General features: G+C 40.3%; 1 protein-coding gene across 1 annotated transcript; it reads left to right on the top strand.

Moving 5' to 3' along the window:
• The first annotated feature begins 16,141 nt into the window (after nucleotides 1-16,141).
• ptger4a (prostaglandin E receptor 4 (subtype EP4) a) lies at nucleotides 16,142-19,861 on the top strand. Its single transcript, XM_079160737.1, has 2 exons — nucleotides 16,142-17,129; nucleotides 17,551-19,861. Exons 1-2 carry the CDS (start codon nucleotides 16,347-16,349, stop codon nucleotides 18,124-18,126), a joined length of 1,359 nt encoding a protein of 452 aa, XP_079016863.1. The 5' UTR covers nucleotides 16,142-16,346; the 3' UTR covers nucleotides 18,127-19,861.
• The last annotated feature ends 540 nt before the right edge of the window (nucleotides 19,862-20,401 follow it).

Below are 20,401 nucleotides of genomic sequence, written 5' to 3'. Positions count from 1 at the left end.
TAATATTGTTGTTCAACATACACTCCAGTTGTTTTTGTGTCTTGAAATACCGAATAGCAGAGGGCTAACCTGACCGAGTTGAAAGCTAACGTTAGCTCAAATGTGCTCGCACATTAAGTTAGCTAGGCTAACTAGCTAACATCAGACTCCACAATGTGGGCCAGAGAGGTCAATGTGGAGGACTGACAGTGTTGTATTGTTTTCAATGTCCATAGATGACAGTAAATAGCAAATACTGCGTGTGTGGGGAGTTGTGGTATTATCGTGACAAACCTTCCCTTTGAGTGCATGGGCACTCCTACAAGGATTCACTTTAAAGCCAATTAGTTTAAATGAATAGTTTATTTTTTGTCTGTTAAACTGAATATGCACTTTTCAAAGTAACGTGTTATATTGCTGTCTACATTTACATTCAGTCGTTTTTTAACGTGTGTTTGACAAAATCTAGTTATTGTTAAATTTAACTTCAGTGTTGAAGAATGAATTGTGTTGTAGGTCATAATGCCATTTAACTTTTTCTGTTTTTACAGATACCATCATGTGATTAAACAAAAATCATCGTTTCACAGTTGGAAAAATCTGCGTTGGCCAAGAAACCTGGTGGAGACTATTGTCAAGGAACACAACCGGACGAAAGGTGACTGAAACTGAGGTAACTTAGATGTCTCTTCTTCAAGCACATCTGTTCTTCTACGCTTGTGGGAAATATATATATATTTATTTTAGGGCTGTACTCAACTCATAACTTTGTCTGTCAAATTGGATTTGGCTGTTCAATACAAAGAATTGTTTGTTTGTACAATTTTTGCCAGCAGAGATTAGTATTTTCCTAAGGATGATTTGTCTGCATTTACTGTGGTTAAAATAGAGTTATTGTTCTTCAACTTATAGACAACTTTCTATCATCTGCCAAGATACCAATAGATTCCAACCAAGACCTTTACAATAGAGCCATGAGTCACTTTAAACTATTGTATCTGTAACTATATGTTTTAATACCAAATTTGAGTGCAGTTAGATTTACACACTGTTTTTCACACCATGAGCAGAGAAATTTAAATAAGGTAGAAATCTGTGAATCTCTCCTTTAAAAATGTAATTCGAACACCTGCTGGTATAGAAGACCCACTTATCTGTGGCAAATCAAAAATCCAATATTAAATCTAACTGCAGTCGAATTTGATATAACATATAGTTACAGAATTAGTATTTCAAATAAAAAACGACAACCCTATGAATTTAGTTTTTCCCAGTTTTCCCAGCAGCAGTACAATGTCTGGAGGCAGCAGATAATCAGAATGTTTAAAGCCAAAAAAACATCCCAACTCTTTCAGTGGTCAATTAGATTTTTGTTTGAATTGCTTGGTAGATTGCAGATGATAGTGAAGTTTGTTCTAAGGTGAAAATGGCTTGAATTGTATGTGTATCCTCTAAATGCACTGTAAACACACATATTTCAGTGTTTGCAGACATTGTTAAGATTGTACTATTCTAAATATACCGTGTCTTTTAAGAACAATGTTTGTTTTCCTTCTTTGAAACTGAAAGTGAGGTTTAATTGTTGCACAATGTAGCACAAGTGGGAGTTAAAATTGAATCTCTAAACTGATAATGAAAAAATGTATGCAAACTAAATGTTTTTATTTTTAATAAATTGTTATTAACATATGGATATAATGGTGTTTGTTGTTTTTTCCCCTGCAAACATTTTTTGTTTTATTGTTTAAGTGTTAGCTGGATATGGTAAAGTAGAAAATGTAAAACTCTTAAAAGTGTTCTGTTGAGTTAAAAAGGAGTAAATTGAAAATAAGGTGTTGGGTAAGAATAACACTCAGGGAGTAAATACAAGAGGAAATATTTTTTAACACTGGTAGGAGTCGGTTAAAAATCAACACTGTATTTGGAGTAATTTCTTAATCAACACTTAGTGTCAAGTAGGTCTAACACGCATGAAGAGTAACTTAATTAGAGTTTACATCATAGTGTCAAATTTGAGTAACACTTCTCAGTGTAGTGTAAAATATTAACTCTAACCAGAGTTAAATTGACTCTAAAAATGTAACACTATGTCCAGTGTAACTTTAACACTCTGTAGATAGGGTTCACTGAATTAGTGTTAAAATCTAAGTGTTACATTGACACTGTTAATTTTACTGTGAATAATCCAAATCCATTGATAAGATGCATTCACTTATACATGTTTTAACTGCTGTTAAAATGAGAAGAGTATTTCAAAGCCTTGATACATTTGTGCCCCTGAGGACTTTTTAGTGTTTATTCAGTGAAATAGTGTTTAAACTCGCCCAGGCACCCGGCCCGGCCCGCCACCCGGTCTGCATTTCATCCGACCCCGATGCTTGTCCCTGCGGCTGGTGGGTCTTCAGGGTGGCTGCTCCATGATGTTTCTTCGGGCTGAGCCCGACCGGGTCCCATGGGCGAAGGCCCGGCCACCAGACACTCGCTGACGAGCTCCCCTCCTGGGTCTGGCTCCGGGAGGGTGCCCCGGTTTCCCTGGTCTGGGCGAGGTGGCTGAAATCTGTGGGCTGCTATTATTATTATGCCATCATTTTTGAACCGCTCTTAGTCTGGGCTCTCCCCTGAGACCTGTTTGCCTTGGGAGACCCTACCAGGGTCCCCGGACAACATAGCTCCCTCAGGATCACTGAGCCACTCAAACTCCTCCACCACGTTAAGGTGGCGATTCGCGGAGGAGGGTGTGTGTGTGTGTGTGTGTGTGTGTGTGTGTGTAGGTGTGTGTGTGTGTGTGTGTGTGTGTGTGTGAGTCTGAGTCTGAGTCTGAGTGTGTGTGTGTGTGTGTGTGTGTGTGTGTGTGTGTGTGTGAGTCTGAGTCTGTGTGTGTGAGTCTGAGTCTGAGTCTGAGTGGTGATGGATAGGGTAGATGGGGTTAGGGTAGATGGGGTTAGGGTAGATGGGGATAGGGTAGATGTAGGGTTAGTGTAGAAGTGCGGAAAAGAAAGATGTGGGGATAGGGTAGATGGGGATAGGGTAGATGGGGATAGGGTAGATGGGGATAGGGTAGATGGGGCTCTTAGGGTAGATGGGGTTAGGGTAGATGGGGCTCTTAGGGTAGATGGGGATAGGGTAGATGTAGAGTTAGTGTAGAAGCGGGGTTAGGGTCGAAATGCGTGGGTAAAAGTGGGGACAGGGTAGCAGTGAATGGAGAGAATAGAAAGGATGTTGCGTCTCACTTCCTCTTCTTCCTCCATCAACTCCTTGTCTTTCATTTGTCTTTTCAGGTCCTTCTTTTGTCTTTTCTCATTTTCTTTCCTGTCCTTCTTCTCTCTTTTCAATTCCTCCTTTTCTCTCTTCTCATTCTCTTTCTTCTCTTTCTTCTCCCTCTCCTCCTCCTCCTTCCGGTCCTTCTTCAGGATCTTTTCCGCCTCCTTCTGGTCTTTCTTCAGGATCTTTTCTGCCTCCTTCCTGGCCTTCTTCTCCTCCTTCTGAAACTGCGCCTTCTCCCTGTCTGTTTGTTGGGCGAGCTTTTGAAGGCTGAGGTTTTCTACCTGGAGGTCAGCGTTTTGTTTTGTCAGGAGCTTGATTTCTTCTTCCTTTTGGTTGCGCCACTCTTCCTCCATCTCTCTGCTGCGTCTATGCAGCTCCTTCTCTCTCTGTAAGCGCTCCTCCTGTGCGGCAAGCTCGCATCTCATCTGTTCTTCTAGAGCCGTGAATTTTATCTTCCACTCAGACTCGCTCCGGATGAGCTCCATGTCTTTCTGCGTGGCTTGGCTTTCCAGGTCCACGACGGTCTGCCTCACCTTCTTCTCAAAGTTATCTTGCTGAGTTGTAAGCGCAAGCAACTTTGCGTCCAAGTCCATCACATCCATTTTGGACAAACCAAATTTGACATGATGTGCTTTTATACAGTTCTTTCGGAACGTCTCGTTCTCCTCTTTCATGGCGTCAATAACCCGGTTGAACTGGGCACTCTCACTCTCCTTTTTGAACAGACTTTCACGAAGAGAACGGATGATTTCGTCCTTTTCCTTAGCTATGATGACCTTGTCTGCCCGTGCTACTTTCCTGCCCTCTCTCTCTGACTTGAGAGCCTTCATAATTTTCTGTCTCTCCTGCTCCCAACCAAGCTCTTTTGCGGCCATCGTCTCCTTCATGGCAGCAATCTCTGCCGCCTGCTCGCTGATTGTTTTTTCAGTGTCCATTTCAGCTGTTCTCAGGTCGTGCATCTTTTCACAACAGTAATGCTGTATTGTTGTTTGAATACTTACCCTTTTGTACTTGTTCTGTTGTGGTTTGAGAAGTTGTCGCTCTGTTCGCACAAGAGGTCTCTCTGATGGATGTCGGATGATAACTAAGTTGCCCAGAGGATTCCAGCTACCTATACAAACGTCATCAAAGGCGGGTCATTCTGACAAACATTCTATGACATCACAAAGGCTCTAGAATGTCAATGACTGCGATGGTCCGAATGTTGGTCACATGACTACACTTGGTCACATGACTTCCCCAGACTAAAAAAAATGCAAAATAGAATTACAAAAAGAGTTGCTTAGTTACAGAAAATATATTGTAATAATAAATGGTGTGTCTTCCTCTATAATCTTCCTCTATATACTCAAACAAAGTTTACTTTTCAAACTTAATTACAATGCTGCAGGCCCTCTCTCTCTCTCTCTCACACACACACACACACACACACACACACACACACACACACACACACACACACACACACACACACACACACACACATCAAATTTGCTTCAAAATGAACATTTACAAATCAAAGTTTACTAGATTATGGGTCAATACATTTGGTCAACACACGTCTCTCACTCGTAGCTCTGCCTGGTGACTGGATGACCGTGTCATACTGGAAAGCATTTATTTGTGAACTTCACAATAGTTGTGCAGAACAAAATAAGCCCTCCTCAAAGCCGCAAACCGTGACTTCAAGCGTCCGCTCAGTAGGGCTGATAGGGCCGCTGGACACTTGGCTCTCAAATTGCTCCAATAATAGCTTGCTTCCTCCACGTGTAGGTAGTATTATTATAAAATGCAGAATTGAGCTGCTTGTATAGACAAAGCCTGTAATTCATTATCCATGTTGTCTTCTTCTGGTGGCGTGACGAATTAAGGGAAGGACACGTTGTAACTGCTAAGACCCAATCAAAGGTGAAAGAAAATACTTTGTGAATGTTGTGCTGCTTTCTCTTTTTTGTTATTAAATAATAACAAAAAATATATGAAAATGTAACATGTCTGTCTTTGATTCTTTGGCTTTTTGTAATGAAAAGTTCAAACCTAACAGTTGAATTTTTATGTATTTTAAGACATTCACCCTCACAAGGGTGCACTTCAATAGTGCACATCGTCTGACTACTGATTTCAGTCTTGTCTAATCGTAAAAAGATATGAGGCCATCTGAGGTCAGCAAAATTGAATAAAAAGACTCTCCTGGCTGAATGCGAAAGTGTTCCTTAAATAGGTATTTCAAAAATGACAAAAGTCGCGCAATGTTAATTATTTAATCATTAAAAAATGTTTTCACAACGCAAATGTGATTTAGTACATTTACATTCAAGCACGTGAACAAGATAAATAATTTGTAAAATCATGTGACAATTTTAATGACCACAACAGCAAGAACACACATGACAAAAACAACAGCAACAATATTAACTATAATAGCACACAAAGTTATTTCGGCAGCCGTTTCAAATTTCCTTTTGATTGACTGCTGAAGTCATGAAGGATGCCCACCTTCACGTCTGATCAGCAGATTATCACAGAGCATACACAGTGAATACATCACACAGTGAACAGATCACACGGTCAGCTGATCCGTACTCTTACTCATATCTTGTCTCTTTTGGATAACATAATATGGAGGGGTCACTTCTATCCACCTTATTTTTTTACTTGACCTTAGAAACAGCACTCATCTCAACTCAGCGTCGACGTAGTTTACTCGCTTGGAGACAGTTGTCTGTATTTTTGACTGTAAATTACTAAATGGAGATTTACACATGACTAGATTGAAGCATAATGTAAGATCTGTTTAAATGATGTTACGGAGGTTGTATGGAATACGGTCAAAGCGTCTGACCTGTTTAATAACAACGAAACTGGCAACTTTATAAATCACATCTCACAAAACAACACCTACCTGAACACCTACCTGAATCCCAAAACGCAAATAAATGGCTGAATAATCAAATAACGTCAGTTTACTTATTCTAAACTATATGGACAGCATTACCACTAGCTCTGAAACATATTTCTTAATGCATGTGAAGTCATTGCTCCATTCACAAAGGGTCGGCAACAGTTAAGTTAAGTTTGACGTCCTAAAACTGTAATATTTGGAAGTTATGTTACAGCTTTTTTATTATCTTCTCAGTCTCCTTACATGAAGTCTTTCGTCTTATACCAGCTTCACAGCTTTGACTGTGTACAATCTGTGTAGACAATGAATGAGCTTTAAATTAATCCGCAGTAGATTTAAAAAAAAAAGATACCTTCTTCATCCTCCTTTGTCCTCAAACTCAACTTAAAATCACTGGTTTAAAAGTAACACAACTGGGGTTTTTTCGTCGGTGATTGCGGGTGTTTGAACAAGAGTCAAACAGGTGTGCTAACACCGCTGATGAAGTCAATCAGGTGGGAGGCGATGATGGGAAAACAAGTCAGGAAGTTTGACATCCACATCAGTGGTTATCTGATGTCCAGAGCCTTTTAAGGGTTTTTAAAGACCCGTGTGTGTTGTCATGGAAGGGGGAGGAGTGGTTTGTAAGGGATATGTGTCATCGTTATTTGACATATGTAAACATCAGAAAATGTGGAAGAGAAGAGGGGATGCATTAGACATGATCAGTGTTGAGCCTGGATACTGAACATCTGCTACTGTAGATAAAAAACAAAAAAGGTGTCTCTCTACCAGGGGACCTTATTTGTAGAATAAAGGCACTTCAGCTGGTAAGAGAATTCCGAATAAAACCAGCACATCCTCTAATCGTTTAGGTTCAGTACGTACTATCCTCTCTGAATAATACTTTATACTAAATGCCTGATTTTACACATTTTTTATCCTTGTCATGTAAATACAAACTATCTTGTGTTTTTTTCCTCTCATTTCCTCTCCCTCTAAGTCAACATGATTCCTATTTTTGATTTTGTAGGTGTGATTTATATCTGAGTTTTCTCTGTCTGTCCTGTTCTGTAAAGCAGATTACAGGATACGATGCTGCTGCTCGTGTTGATCTCGGCTCCAGAGGAACGTGTTTATTAATTAACTTTCATTATTCATCAATGTCAGCTGCTTCCCGTTTAACATTTTAAAGAGATAAGTGAAAACAAATAATGTTTCATTTATCTGTCTGTTTGTTTTGAGGGTATTCGTGGCCTTTATGCATCCTGACACTGGTGTATTGCTCACATATTAAACACTCATAAATTAGGCTGGTGAGCAGCGGTAATTAGAAATTTGATTTATTTGCTGTCTGATTCATTTGTTATTTTGTCTTCATCAGCTGCTATATTAAATTATAATAATACCCAGTTTTTCAATTGAAAACAAAATGCCAACTTATAAAACTTCAAACTGAAATAGTTTTTTGCACCTTATCTCTAGATTAATTAAAGACTTTCTGTAACTTTGTAGTTTGTAGGGTTAAGCAAACAATGTTGAAATCCCTTCTCAGTCAGCAATAGTTATGATTAAACTCTGACTGTAATTTTTAGGTTTGTCAGTTCAGTATTTCCGTGTTTGATATACAATATATATCAAGACTGTAAGAGCCATATTATATAATTGGTTGGGTTTACTACATAAATCCTGGCCGCATAAGCCAAAGCTGTTAGTATGCTCAACATGAACTACTTGTTTAAATACATGCTGCTAGTGGCCTTACTTAAAGGTGGGGTGAAAAGCCCAACCCCATAGGGAAGGGAAAGATGTAATGTTGCACTCGGTTACATGAAAAAGGACAGAAGCAATTGTGTGAACATTTCCAACAGAGAGCATGAGAGAGAAGTTCAAACCCTTCACACGTCTGGCCAATTTTTGCACAAAGTGAGCCTGTATGTTACAGAAAGTTACAGAAATTGTTGGATGCACCCATAGAAATAGAATAGGATGCAGCTCCCCATTCTTGGGAAAAGTATGGAGGGGGGGGGGGGTTTAGACTAACCATACTGATCCCTTTAGTGAAGAAAAACAATGGTCTCAAGTAGACCATTACAAATGCCAAGTACAAAACATGTAATGGGATATTTAATCCCTCTCGCCTTTCAGCTGCTTTCAGTCCCTCATTGTGTCTTGGCCCCATGGCAACACACTGCAAATTCCATGTCAAAAGTCTGGGTGTGATCTTGGACTCATCTTTTATATTGAACTCCCAAGTTGCGTCCGTGGCCAAAGTCAGCTTCTTTCAGCTAAGACTCTTTCTATCTTCAAAAGACCTGGAGAAAGTTATTCATGCTTCTATCACCTCTAGACTGGACTATTGTTATTCTTTGTATGCTGGAATCGGCAAAAAACTTCTATCACGCCTTCAGTTGGTGCAGAACTCAGCAGCGAGACTTTTAACTGGTACACGCAGGCGTGAACACATTCCACCGATTTTAAAATCTCTTCATTGGCTACCTGTAGAGTTATTTGTTTAACTGTAAATGTTATTTGTTTTTAAGTGTTTAAATGGCGCCGCCCCAGTCTATCTGTCTGACCTGCTGCAGCCCTATACCCCCCCTCGCTCACTAAGATCTCTCGGCCAACAGCTTTTAGTTGTTCCGAAAACTAAAATGACAACCCGGGCCGACCGGTCCTACTCTGTTGCTGCCCCTAAGCTCTGGACCGACCTTCCGCTTCATGTTGGGTTGTCATCCACCTTACCAATGTTTAAAAGCCGTTTAAAAAACTATTTATTTTGCCTGGCCTATCAGCTATGATCTTAACATGGCACTTTTGTGTGATTTGTGTTAGTTTGTCTTGATTTTAATGTCACTTACTACTTATCTACTGTATGTGCAGCACTTTGGGCAACCTTTGTTGTATTTTAAAATGTGCTATACAAATACATTTTGATTTATTGATTGATTGACTGATATTTGCTCAATAACTGACACTCATTTGTCATTTTCATTTGGGACAGTTTTGACACGATGTAGGCCTGCATCTGCACAGCAGTTACTGATAATGTAGAATTTGTAGTCTGTAACTGGAACTTTAGTTGTTTTTCTGTAACAAATACACGTTTTTCCCAAAGACATATGGTGCTGCTCGACATTTCCAGTATCTCTCTCAACCTCTGCCCACTCAATGCCACGACGTGTGAAAGAGTATTGACCCAACGCTGAGGTGATGTGGCTTAAACACGTCTGAGTGTTTAGGGATGACGCAACCGTCAGGCAAGACACTGGAAGCAGCACTGCAGCTCTGTGCATGACGCTGACACTGCCATGATCAAAATGTTTTCAGAAAAGTCAATCTTGTGGGAAAATACACCCGAAAAAAGTAGTCCCCATTTTCTCTGACATTAAATGATGTGGAACATGTGGGGATTGCTGATGAGAAATTGCCGGCAGGAGTTTCATTGATGAAAACCGGAGCAACCAGATAAAAGATAAGACGAGGTTCAAGAGAACAATGTGATTGTTTGGATATGTCCTCAAAGAGAAATGATCTTCTAAGGTATTAGCTGCATATGTATGGGTTAGGCAGCCAACAAGATTTATGATTAATCAGTTTAATCAGTTCTGCACATTTTAGCTTGTGTTTTTAATCATAGACAATAACAAGATTTCTTTAAAGGTTTTTTTAAACACTTAAAACATTTTCATTAGGAGCTTTACAAGCATAAATGGAATTAAAAACAATTTAATATTTCAAGACTATATAAATGGTAAAGAATTATACACGTAAAATCGGGGAATTAATGCAATACTGATAAAGGGATCCATTTTAATTAAGTATAATATTAGGAGAGAACAAATACGATTAAGGGAAAAAATGACATTTCTGTCCTCACCATGCATGTAGGTGAGCTTTAAAAGGAGTCTTATCTATTGTCAGACCGAAAGCCGATGGGTTCCAAGATCGCTTAGAATGTTTTATAAGCAACATATTAGCTTCAAACAGCTAATATAAGGGCTAACCATTTTAACTATTGGATGGTTCTACATGCTTGTCATTTGGTTCTTTGGGATAAGTAAGTGTTCTTAATTCATGTTTGTGTTATTGGATGGTGTGGAATGGTATACATTTGCAAAAAAGACCTGCCGTGCCATGATCTGGGGGTGGGGTAGTTAGCTGGCAGCCAATATTGTTTTATAAATATATATATTCCAGAAATCGGTCACTCAAAGAAACATTTATTCCTTGTAAGAACCATATTTAGCTGAAGAACCATTTGAAAAGGGTTATAGACCCATAAAGTTATTTTTCGAAAAAAGTGCCTCAAAGAACCATTTTTTGAAGGTTCTTTTATGCACATCTGTGGGTTCTTAAAAGACCAGTTTAAGGAAATGGTTCTTTAAAGAACCTTGGTCTGAAAGGTTCTTTGTGGTTCTTCAATGGCGTCCCACATTCTCGGTTCCAGATGGCACCTTCATTTTTCTCTGTGTAGCTTGATTAGCAGTGATCTGGCAGAAAAAGTAAATGAACAAGTTAACAATCACAATTAACAAAGTGCACCTACAGATAATGCTACAACAAGGGTCTTTGGGCAGCGGATAAAAGATGTCTGTCAACATTTGCTTGCTCACAGATCCGACCAAAGTCACAGTTAAACTGTAACTGATTTGCACCTTTGCCAGGAGCGGTTGCTACAGCAACAGAATGTTCCACTGAAACCAACTGCTGGCGGCAGAACAGATGTATACAGATGTTACTGAGACTGCAGGTCATGAAACAAGCATTTCCATGAGTTGGCACAGCAGGAGTTCACACACAGGATCCAGTGTGTCCAAAACTAATTCACAGACTCAGTCGTTAGAATATAAATGAGCTGATTAAATGAGAGGACGCCCCGGTCGGGTTCTGCTCAAGTGCTTTGGTTTTGGCTCTTTGGAAACAGGTTTGCAACATTTCCCTGAATTTATTCATCATCAGCAATATAACATCCTTCCTGCTTTTTTCCATTGTGCTCTAATGGGCAGCGAGGGTCATCGGGTCATGTACAGATTAGCAGTAAATGTCCCTAATTTGGCTTTGAGTTTCTGCTACCTGTTAATGATTGCCGCAATAATGTCTACAACCAAATGGTCCACTTGTCCAGCGGTGATAGGGCTCACAGTTTGTCCAAGGAATCTGAACGGTTTGGATGGATTAACACGTTTGAGGCAACTTTCCATTATGTTGCTATGATATGTGTCATACCCTCTTTAGGGATAAACCGTCCAGGTGGAAGGTCAGGAAAATGATTGGGTAAAGTTTAATATTAAGTACAAAGTGCATAATAGTGCTCTTTGTCATTTTGACTTGAATGAGCTTGAGCCTGCTTCTGTTCTGTGGCAGGCTTTGCTGTCCTGAAGCCTCAAGGGTAAACTGTCCTCTCTGGGTTTGATGACTTTGTGTGAACAGAGATGTTGACATTAGAGGGATGTTTTATGCTCAGGTCATTCAAGGACATATTTACAGCGGTTGTCTGTGGTGAATCTATATCTTCAAGGGGTTCAGATATGATGACATGTGACGACTTAGACTCAGCAGCCCAAACAAATTAATGAGAGGCTTGCCGTGAATAATTTCAAAAAGCAGACAAAGCGTTTCTGTTTTCATGTTGGCATCACATGTCATACTCTGTGCCAGTTCAAACAGTTTATATCTGATTCTCTTTGTTATGCTGAGTGAGATCGCATACGGATGTTATCTACAAATCTACCAGACCCCAGAATAAACACGTCCAAACTCTCTCTAAACTTTCCATTTACAATAAGGCTGCCGGCAGAGTGTCAAGGACAACAACCCGCCCACCTTGTGGTTATTCTCCAAAATGTTGGGAATGCCAGACTCATGTCGAGAGGGACGATAGTAAGGAAAGTAACTGTCAACTGCTTCATTGAAAAGTACCAGTTTAATGCTTAGAAATAGCAATGTGGACAAAGATGTTATCTATATTAATGATCAAGGTTCATGATAACAAGTGCTGTTGATATGCATTTGTATTTCACGCACAAAGCAACCACCTTAAATAACCAGCCCAATGCTTGTGTATGTTTTAACCCACATCCTTTACTGCCAAACAATTTCTGAAGCAAGGTTGCTTTTATTTATTTATTTTTAAACGTATATAAGTTTACACATTAGTGAATGAGTGTTTTTAGCTGCTTTGTTTGTTTTTACCACAACATGAAAAACAGATTAATTTCTATTATTTTTGGCTCTGGAAGCAACTCAACTTTTAAATGACGAGTTTGACATTTTGGCAAAGCTCAATATTGAAGCCGCACTCTGTGTAAATATGTCGCTGGAGCCAGCAGCTTAGCTTAGCATAAACGCTGGACCAGCAACCTCCTGTCCCAAAGTCTACACCAGTTGCCTGGCAACAGCTCCCTGCCAAGATTTGGGATTTTTATTTTTTTTTACAGATTAAAGAAACAAGATGTAACATGTTTGTTAGTGAGCTTTAGAGGTGCTGGTATATGTGACTTAGTTCCTTTAGAAAAGAGCCAGACTAACTGTTTCCCCTCAACAATGTGGAGACATTATCAAAGTGAGACTGTTGAAACTCGACCGCTCATATCATGTCTGCTTTTATTGTTGTGAAAGTTTAAAATATCAGCGTATACAAGTCAGTTGAAATGTAAATTGTGCTTATACAGAGTCAGTTTTGTCAGTTATTAAATATGTGGGTGTGTACAGTAAAGCTGTAATGAAGACAGTTTTCTTTATCCCACAAGCTACCGAATGTGTCCGTACCCGTCCGCAGACATCATGATCGACTCTGCAGGTAGCTGTTGTTTTTTTAAACAAAAAGGTCTGTGGCTCACCGGGATATCAGGTGGTGAGCCATGGGCTCAACCCATGTTAAACCGAAACACAGACGCATTGTTGCACGGGGAATTGTCCAGAGGTACACCTAAATATTGTGGCGAATCCAGTATGCCACGTTCCTGTAGTTGCAGTTCTCGTGTTCCTGCCTTGGTTTAATTGTCTCTTGGTTGTAAGAAACAAAGTCAAATCCATAACAGCTATCACGAGGATATAAGAATCAATAGAGCCAACAAAAAAAAACTTTCCAAGAATGTAGTAATGTCCCACAATGTAGCAATTGTCTGGCACAGGAACTACAGCCATGGAAGAAAAAGTATGTTTTGGAAGTTGTTTTTTCTTTGCTTTCTTTAAACTACAAAGTATTACCAGAAAAACAAATGCCCAAAGAGGCTGTGCGATTGTCTATTCACAAAACATAGACTTGAATTGTATTTACGATTCTCTCAGCAGTGCTGGGGGTCATTGCAGTTTGACCACGCTGCAGGTTATCTGACTTCAACAAACAAATCCAGGAAAAGCACATTCATGTGAACCCTAATCTTTCAAATCTACTTACAGAACATTCTGCGAGGATTGAAACCAAACACACACGTACAGAAAAACTCAAGAGGAGACTGAAATCATATTTTAGTCGTACGCACAGGGTGGTAAACACATTACATAACGGCTGTTTTTCAAAGGGTCGACACGTTAAGGCCAATCATGGTATATTCAGTCTCCACTCTGGCATGCTTAAGAAAATATTTCTTCATTATTTTTCCAAGGCTATACTACGCCCGCAATCACAGGGAGTTTCCTCCTTTTCTATGTTTAAATAAATGACAGAAAGTGGCAACAAAGAAAACAACAAGTGTGTTTTCCAAGAGCACAGGGTCAGCCTGGTGGGCTGACGTCACGCAGCAGGGCTCAGGGTCTCGGTTCCTCAGAGTTCAACGGGAAAGCAGTCGCAGTCTATAGCTACGTTGAGGAAACGATCTGAAGTGGTGTGAGTGATGCAGATCTGAACTTATTGGAGTTATTCAAAGTGTTGGAAATCCTACTGCTTTGACAACAAAACAAAAACAAAACATGCTTTTTCACAAATGATGCAACCGACAGTTGGCTCAGGGTTAAATACATCACACACAGACGACAGACGAGCTCCAGCCACAAGTGTCCCTCGCCCACTGCTGACATCACCAGCACAGCTAAATCCCGATAAACCCCACCCACCTGAGTTTGGTGAAGTTGGTGGTTTTGTTTGTCAAAGCAAGTCATTCTAACAATCGTTGAAATCAATCTCAAGGGAAATAAACAACAAAAGAACAAGAATCGAGGTGGTCGACGAGCTAACAAGCTAATCTGCGTGCATGTTTGCTGCTTGCTAACTACTATTGCAAGCTATTCCTATGGTATTCAATAAAATGTGTTTGACGATGTTGTCGTATGATTTATTTGAAAAATGATACAATGGGCTTATTTCAGCTATTTTGAATAATCATACAAAGACATGCTAAATCAAAGACAGCGTAGGATTTCTTCCTTGCTTAAGTCGGCAAAACTCACTCCCCCACAGGTAGAGCATGCTCGCAGGTAGACGGGCTGTTACAGTCCTGTTACAGCCTCAGATACCAGATACATGCTTTCTTTTTTTTAATCAGAGCATTCGACTTATTGATCGCTGTCGGGATGTAATGAGAATTTCTACAGACATAACTAAAAAGGTTTTTGAAGAATATTACCAACCTTTAAGTAGATCAAGTCTCACAGGAGACAGACCAAAGTCCAAGTCTCTACAGCTCTGTGAGGGATACTGAATAAGAGCTTCTTGATGTTTTTCACTCTTTTAAAAAAAATATTTCAAGTCAAATGTCAGTTTTAGCTGCATGGTGTTTTGTGAATAATTTGTGAAAACATGCAAACCCTAAGGTCATTAGAATCAGAAACGATAAAAAATAAATAGCTTTCTTTCTGGTCCACCCGTGGGTTCTTAAATTAACCTCACAGCTTCTTTCTCCTCATTCTTTGGAAGAAATCAGGTCCAAATGTCTGGACGAAGTGAATAATCACATGTTTTGTTTTTTAGTTAAAGTCAAAAGACCTGGCATCATGTCAGAGACACCGGTGTCATCGCCCTCTCAGCAGGACAGCGTGTTTATTTTCTCTCCCATAAATGATGGGCACCAATTTCATTATGTTGTTGTCATTTACATGAGCTTTTATTGAGACAAAATGTGTTAGAGGACTGAATTTTAATGGCCTGATAAAATGTTCTTTTAACAGCATGTTCATAAACAATTTAGTTTTTCGAAGAAATAAATTATTCTGAGCAGAATAGCGGACAGGTTTATGAATATATTTGCATGACATTTGGTGAACCAATCAGAATAAGAGAATAACCAGGAGCAAATTGTAAGTTGTTTGACATTTTGTTGATTTTTATCCATAATTACGGAGCAAACAAAGATCCCAAATCAATCCTATTAACCAATGACGTTCATAGTCAGGAAATCATTTTAGAACAACTATAACTGAATTTTTTCTTTGGGTTTTACAGCAAGTTTTAGTTGTGTCTTTTATATGAATCATATTTTAATATCATATTTCTATTTCCTACATTATCTTCTTTATTGTAATTTCTTTCATCTTGCTTCTGCAAAGATTATTCTTCATATATTTCAGTTGTATCCTCCTTTTTTGTGCCACTTTTAAGATTACAGGAATGTTTGGTTCTAACATAGAACACATTTTCCATCTGTTAAATTATCAAACTGTTGACCATTATTGCTCCAGAAGTCTAGTTGCCTAACATATAATGCAAATATAATGCTAATTTGACAATATAGTCATTTTAAAAGCACACATTTACACTTGTAAGAGTTTTAATTATCTTTTGTGAGTTGTTTTTTTAATTCAAAATGTTGTGTTGAACAAGCTTTGTTGTAGTTGTAGGTTAACTTCTGTGTGATGGTGTTACAAAATGTGTCCAAGGCCTTCCCTGCACCAGCTTACGAGGGTTGTGGAGAGAAGTTAAGGGGAGGGACTGAACCCTGCAGGAAACTTGAAGGCAGAGCCTAATTTCAATGAAGACGCCGGTGTCTGTTGGCCGCCTTTATCTCTCCGCCCCGGTGAGTGAAATGTGCTTCTGTCTCGCAAAGCTGAGGATCTGATAGTTGCCGTAGGTAACGACAGCAGCAGCCACGATGCTCTGCAGGGGGGAGCTCTTTTTTTAGAAGTTTGTTTTATTAAGAAAAGGTGCAATCTTTTCCCCTCCTGATATTTAAAATGTTGCCCCGGTTTGTTTCACGTGCAAATAAGTTTCCTGGTCTGGACTTGACATACTGGCGTTAAGAAAAATAGTTTCATTAGTCTTGAACTGCGTTTGAAGGACATCACGATGAGTAATCAGTCGATGACAGGGAGGACCATGGTCCCGACCATTCCGTCTATTATGTTCATTTTCGGGGTGGTTGGGAATGTCATCGCCATCGTGGTTCTTTGTAAATCTCGCAAGGAACAGAAGGAAACCACGTTTTACACGCTGGTGTGTGGACTGGCTGTCACGGACCTCCTGGGCACACTGCTGGCCAGTCCGGTCACCATCGCCACTTACGTGAAAGGATCGTGGCCAGGAGAGGACCCGCTGTGCCAGTACTTCGGATTCACCTTGCTTTTCTTCTCCCTGTCCGGGCTCAGTATCATCTGTGCCATGTCGGTGGAGAGATACATCGCTATAAACCATGCCTACTTCTACAATGACTATGTGGACCAGAAACTGGCGGGTTTGACCCTCCTGGCGATCTACATCTCCAACGCGCTTTTCTGCGCCCTGCCGATTGTCGGCTTTGGACAGGTGAAGAAACAGTACCCACAAACTTGGTGTTTTCTAGAGTGGAGGAGCAACAAGACCAGCGATGCTGCCTACTCATATACGTATGCGGGTTTCAGCTCTCTTCTCATTCTCGCCACTGTTGTCTGTAACGTGCTGGTGTGTGCGGCTTTGATCCGGATGCACCGGCGCTTCGTGCGCAGGACCTCGCTGGGAACCGATCTAGGGCGCAACGTGGACCCGCCGAAGAGAGGACGCAGCTTTGGACGTCTGGCCGGTGCAGAGATTCAGATGGTCATTCTGCTTATAGGCACTTCGGTAGTTGTGCTTATTTGCTCCATACCACTTGTCGTAAGTTCTCCGCGCCCTGTGGGCTATTACTGTCCTTTACGCACTGATCTTTTACGCACTTTTACGCATGCTTTTTGACCCAAGTTCAAGTGGATGATTAGAAAGCAAAGTTAGAAGATATTAATTGTTGTACTTAATAGCCTTTTCTTTACCCTTTTTTAAGCCACTATCATACTCTTTTGTTCCTTCTATCCATTATGCACTTTTTACGCAAGGCTTCTTTAAGCAGAAAGGTTATATTTTTTTAAATGGAGTTTGATCCAAATTCCAGTGGGTAAATAGAGAAAACGTTCAAACATATTTCTATTTGTCATTTTTTAACTTTTACCCACTCTTTCTCTTTTACTGCTTCATGTTTTCATTAGTGTGCTTTTCACTCTTCCTCTAATCTACTCAATCTGTATTCTCTCTTCCTCTGCAGGCTCAGGTGTTTCTCAACCAGCTGTATAAGACTCCAGTGGAGCTGAGGCTGGACAAGAACCCTGATCTACGAGCGATACGTTTTGCCTCATTCAACCCCATTCTTGACCCGTGGATCTACATCCTGCTCCGCAAGGCTGTTCTAATCAAGCTCATTGAGAAAATCAAGTACTTATTTTGCAAGATGGGAGCACGGAGGCAACAGAGGCCGGGGAACTTCCACTGTGTAGACACAGTAGACACTCGGCTCTCCTCGGCCATCTCGAAGCGGGACTCGCACTCCCTGGTTTCCCACGACCTGCGAGACTTCACCAGCACCTCCCAGACCTTCCTCTACCTGCCAGAGGGAAGTGAAGTGTACAAAGGAACCTGCCACAAAGCAGACGGACTCTCTGGTTCACAACCTTCATCCGTCAGAAACTCACAAGCTTCCTGTTCGTTCAAGCAGGGCAGCGTTGAGGTTCAGAGTAGAGAAGGGACGACTGTAATGAGGGAGTTTTCAGCTCTGCCATGCCCAAAAGACCCGGCACTCCAGGTATCATTGAGCACTGACACAGAGGAGGAGAAATACATCTGACTTAACTGTGAACAAGGAGAAAGTTCTGGGTTCGCTCTGAGGTAGATTGTCTTCTGAACGACTCCTCCAAAAGTGAGCTCTTCAACCTCTGAAAAATCGGGGAAGGCACATCAAAATAATAACTGACTCCTCTTGTGAAGTCGGGCACATGAAGCGAGAAGGAAAGAAAAAACTGCTGTGACCCTCCTGTTGTTCTCTGTTTCAGCACCCAGCTACCTCAAGTGATGACTAACTCTGACCGTGTGAGCAGACTTTGTCATTTTGCCCAAAACAGATGTTCTAACAGAGACGAGCCACTTCTCTGTGACTCAAGTGTCAGCGATGGAAAAGCTATCCTTCCTAATTTCAGCTACTTTGTTCAGCCTTGTGCGTAAAACCTTGACTGTAAAGGAGATGGGGCCAGAAATTTTGAATAATTGAGTCACACGCTTTGTGGTCACTATGGTAAATGAAAGCAGTATTGAATGTGATCCGTATGAGTAACACTGGCATGTGTGCTGCCATTGTAAGGATTGATTTTGTTTAAAAAAAACTCTGATGTACAGCTCTTTTTGAAGGACATGTTGTGTTAGTTCCATGACTAATGTACAGTGCAGTATTATTATGTGGTGAACACCACGTTTTTGTTCCTGGGCCCTGGAATACACACACACACACACACACACACACACGTCATCTCAAATTATAAGGACTTTGTTTCCATAGTCATTAACACTAGCTCCAGAAAATCAGTGGGAGTACTAATATGAAGACGTTTCACCTGTCGGCTTGAGAAAAATGGTGTTCTAGGTGGTCGATGTTGTGTAAAATGTTGTTAGTAATAAAATTATTCTTCTCAGGAGAAGGTTGTTATCGATAAATCACAACTCTAAAGGGATTATCCTAAGTATTTGTTTGATCAGAACGCATGCTCATGAATCGCAATCTTCCAGCACTAACATCCAGAAAATCAGGGCTTTACCGAATGTTTTGTATCAGTTAGGCCAGTTATTTTCATGTGCAATTATTCTGCTGATTATTCTCACGCAATCGTTTTATTGTCAAGTCAAAATAACAGAAAGAGTCAGAGAGGACTTGGAGTTTTGTGATCCTATTCTGTGCCACATTTTTTCCAATGAAGGAATTCCCCTTTTTAATGTCTCGTTAGTCAATTGACACCTTGAGCTGCTGTTTTATATATATATATAATAGACTGAACTTTTGAACCCCCGTTTGTTTGAGCTTTTCCACTCAAATGAGCTTTGTGTCTTAGTTTCAGCAGCTTTGAATCCCACAATCTGCCTCCTTTTCCCTGTTATTAACTCGGCTCGCAGATTGTTGCTTCATGTCGAGGATCACATTCTTGCCTTTCTTGTTTCTCTTGTTGCTGTTCATTTTAGACAAGCTTGTTCGTGTGGATAAATGCTGGGTATCGCGCCCCTCAAGATTTTACGGTATAATGAGATTTGGTTAAAGTTTGATAAACAAGCAGCCTATTAAACAAGGTCTTTTAATTTATTTTCTAATCCGGTCTTGAAATTATGCACTTTATTTTGTATTCCTTTTATATTGTGTTGTGGAATTAAATATGTGGACATATAGTTGTTGTTGTATCGCTTTTCATATCTGTAAACATGAAAAGATATGTACATTTTAAGGTGATGCTGTAAATTAAAGTCCATGCCATTGTTTCACAGCAAACCTGACCTTTCGCATGTCATCATATATTGTCAACATAAAGCGGAAGTTCATAACATGAGCACCAAGTTTCCCACACTCTCTTTTTCCTGCTATGGTTTGGTGAGATCATCTCATGACCTCCATTAGCACAGACAAACGGCCCCGAGAAGAACAGGCTTCTCCACAGTTTCTAGACAAATAACCGCAAGTTTAACACTCTGGGGTAAGGTTACGTCAAATTTAGATTTCTCTAAATGTAAAAGCCTCTGGATCTTGGTTGTGTGTCATATAGCTAATGGCAGACACACACAAAATCTGAGTCTTAGTCTGAGGGGGAACGAAATCTGGGTCTCAGGAAGTAGACCTGGCCCGAGAGAGCGTCTCTCCTCAAACAATAAACACAACCTAGGCTCCAATTCATTGCAATTAAGCTTAAACAAGCAATGCAGTGGCTTAGACAAACACATTGCAAGAGTAGTGTCAGAGTATCCTCCAGACTCTGTGAACAACACACATTAATTGAATGAAAATGTGATTGTACAGTAGCGGGACCCAATGATCCGTGGAACAAGCCCTCCACTTGATCCTCTTTTGTTTCTCTCACCAGAGTCTGCAC

Source organism: Pholis gunnellus (assembly GCF_910591455.1).
Source record: "Pholis gunnellus genome assembly, chromosome: 6".
Taxonomy (NCBI): Eukaryota; Metazoa; Chordata; class Actinopteri; order Perciformes; family Pholidae; genus Pholis; species Pholis gunnellus.
Note: the sequence above shows the minus strand (reverse complement) of the source record. Positions and strands in the feature narration are given on the sequence as shown.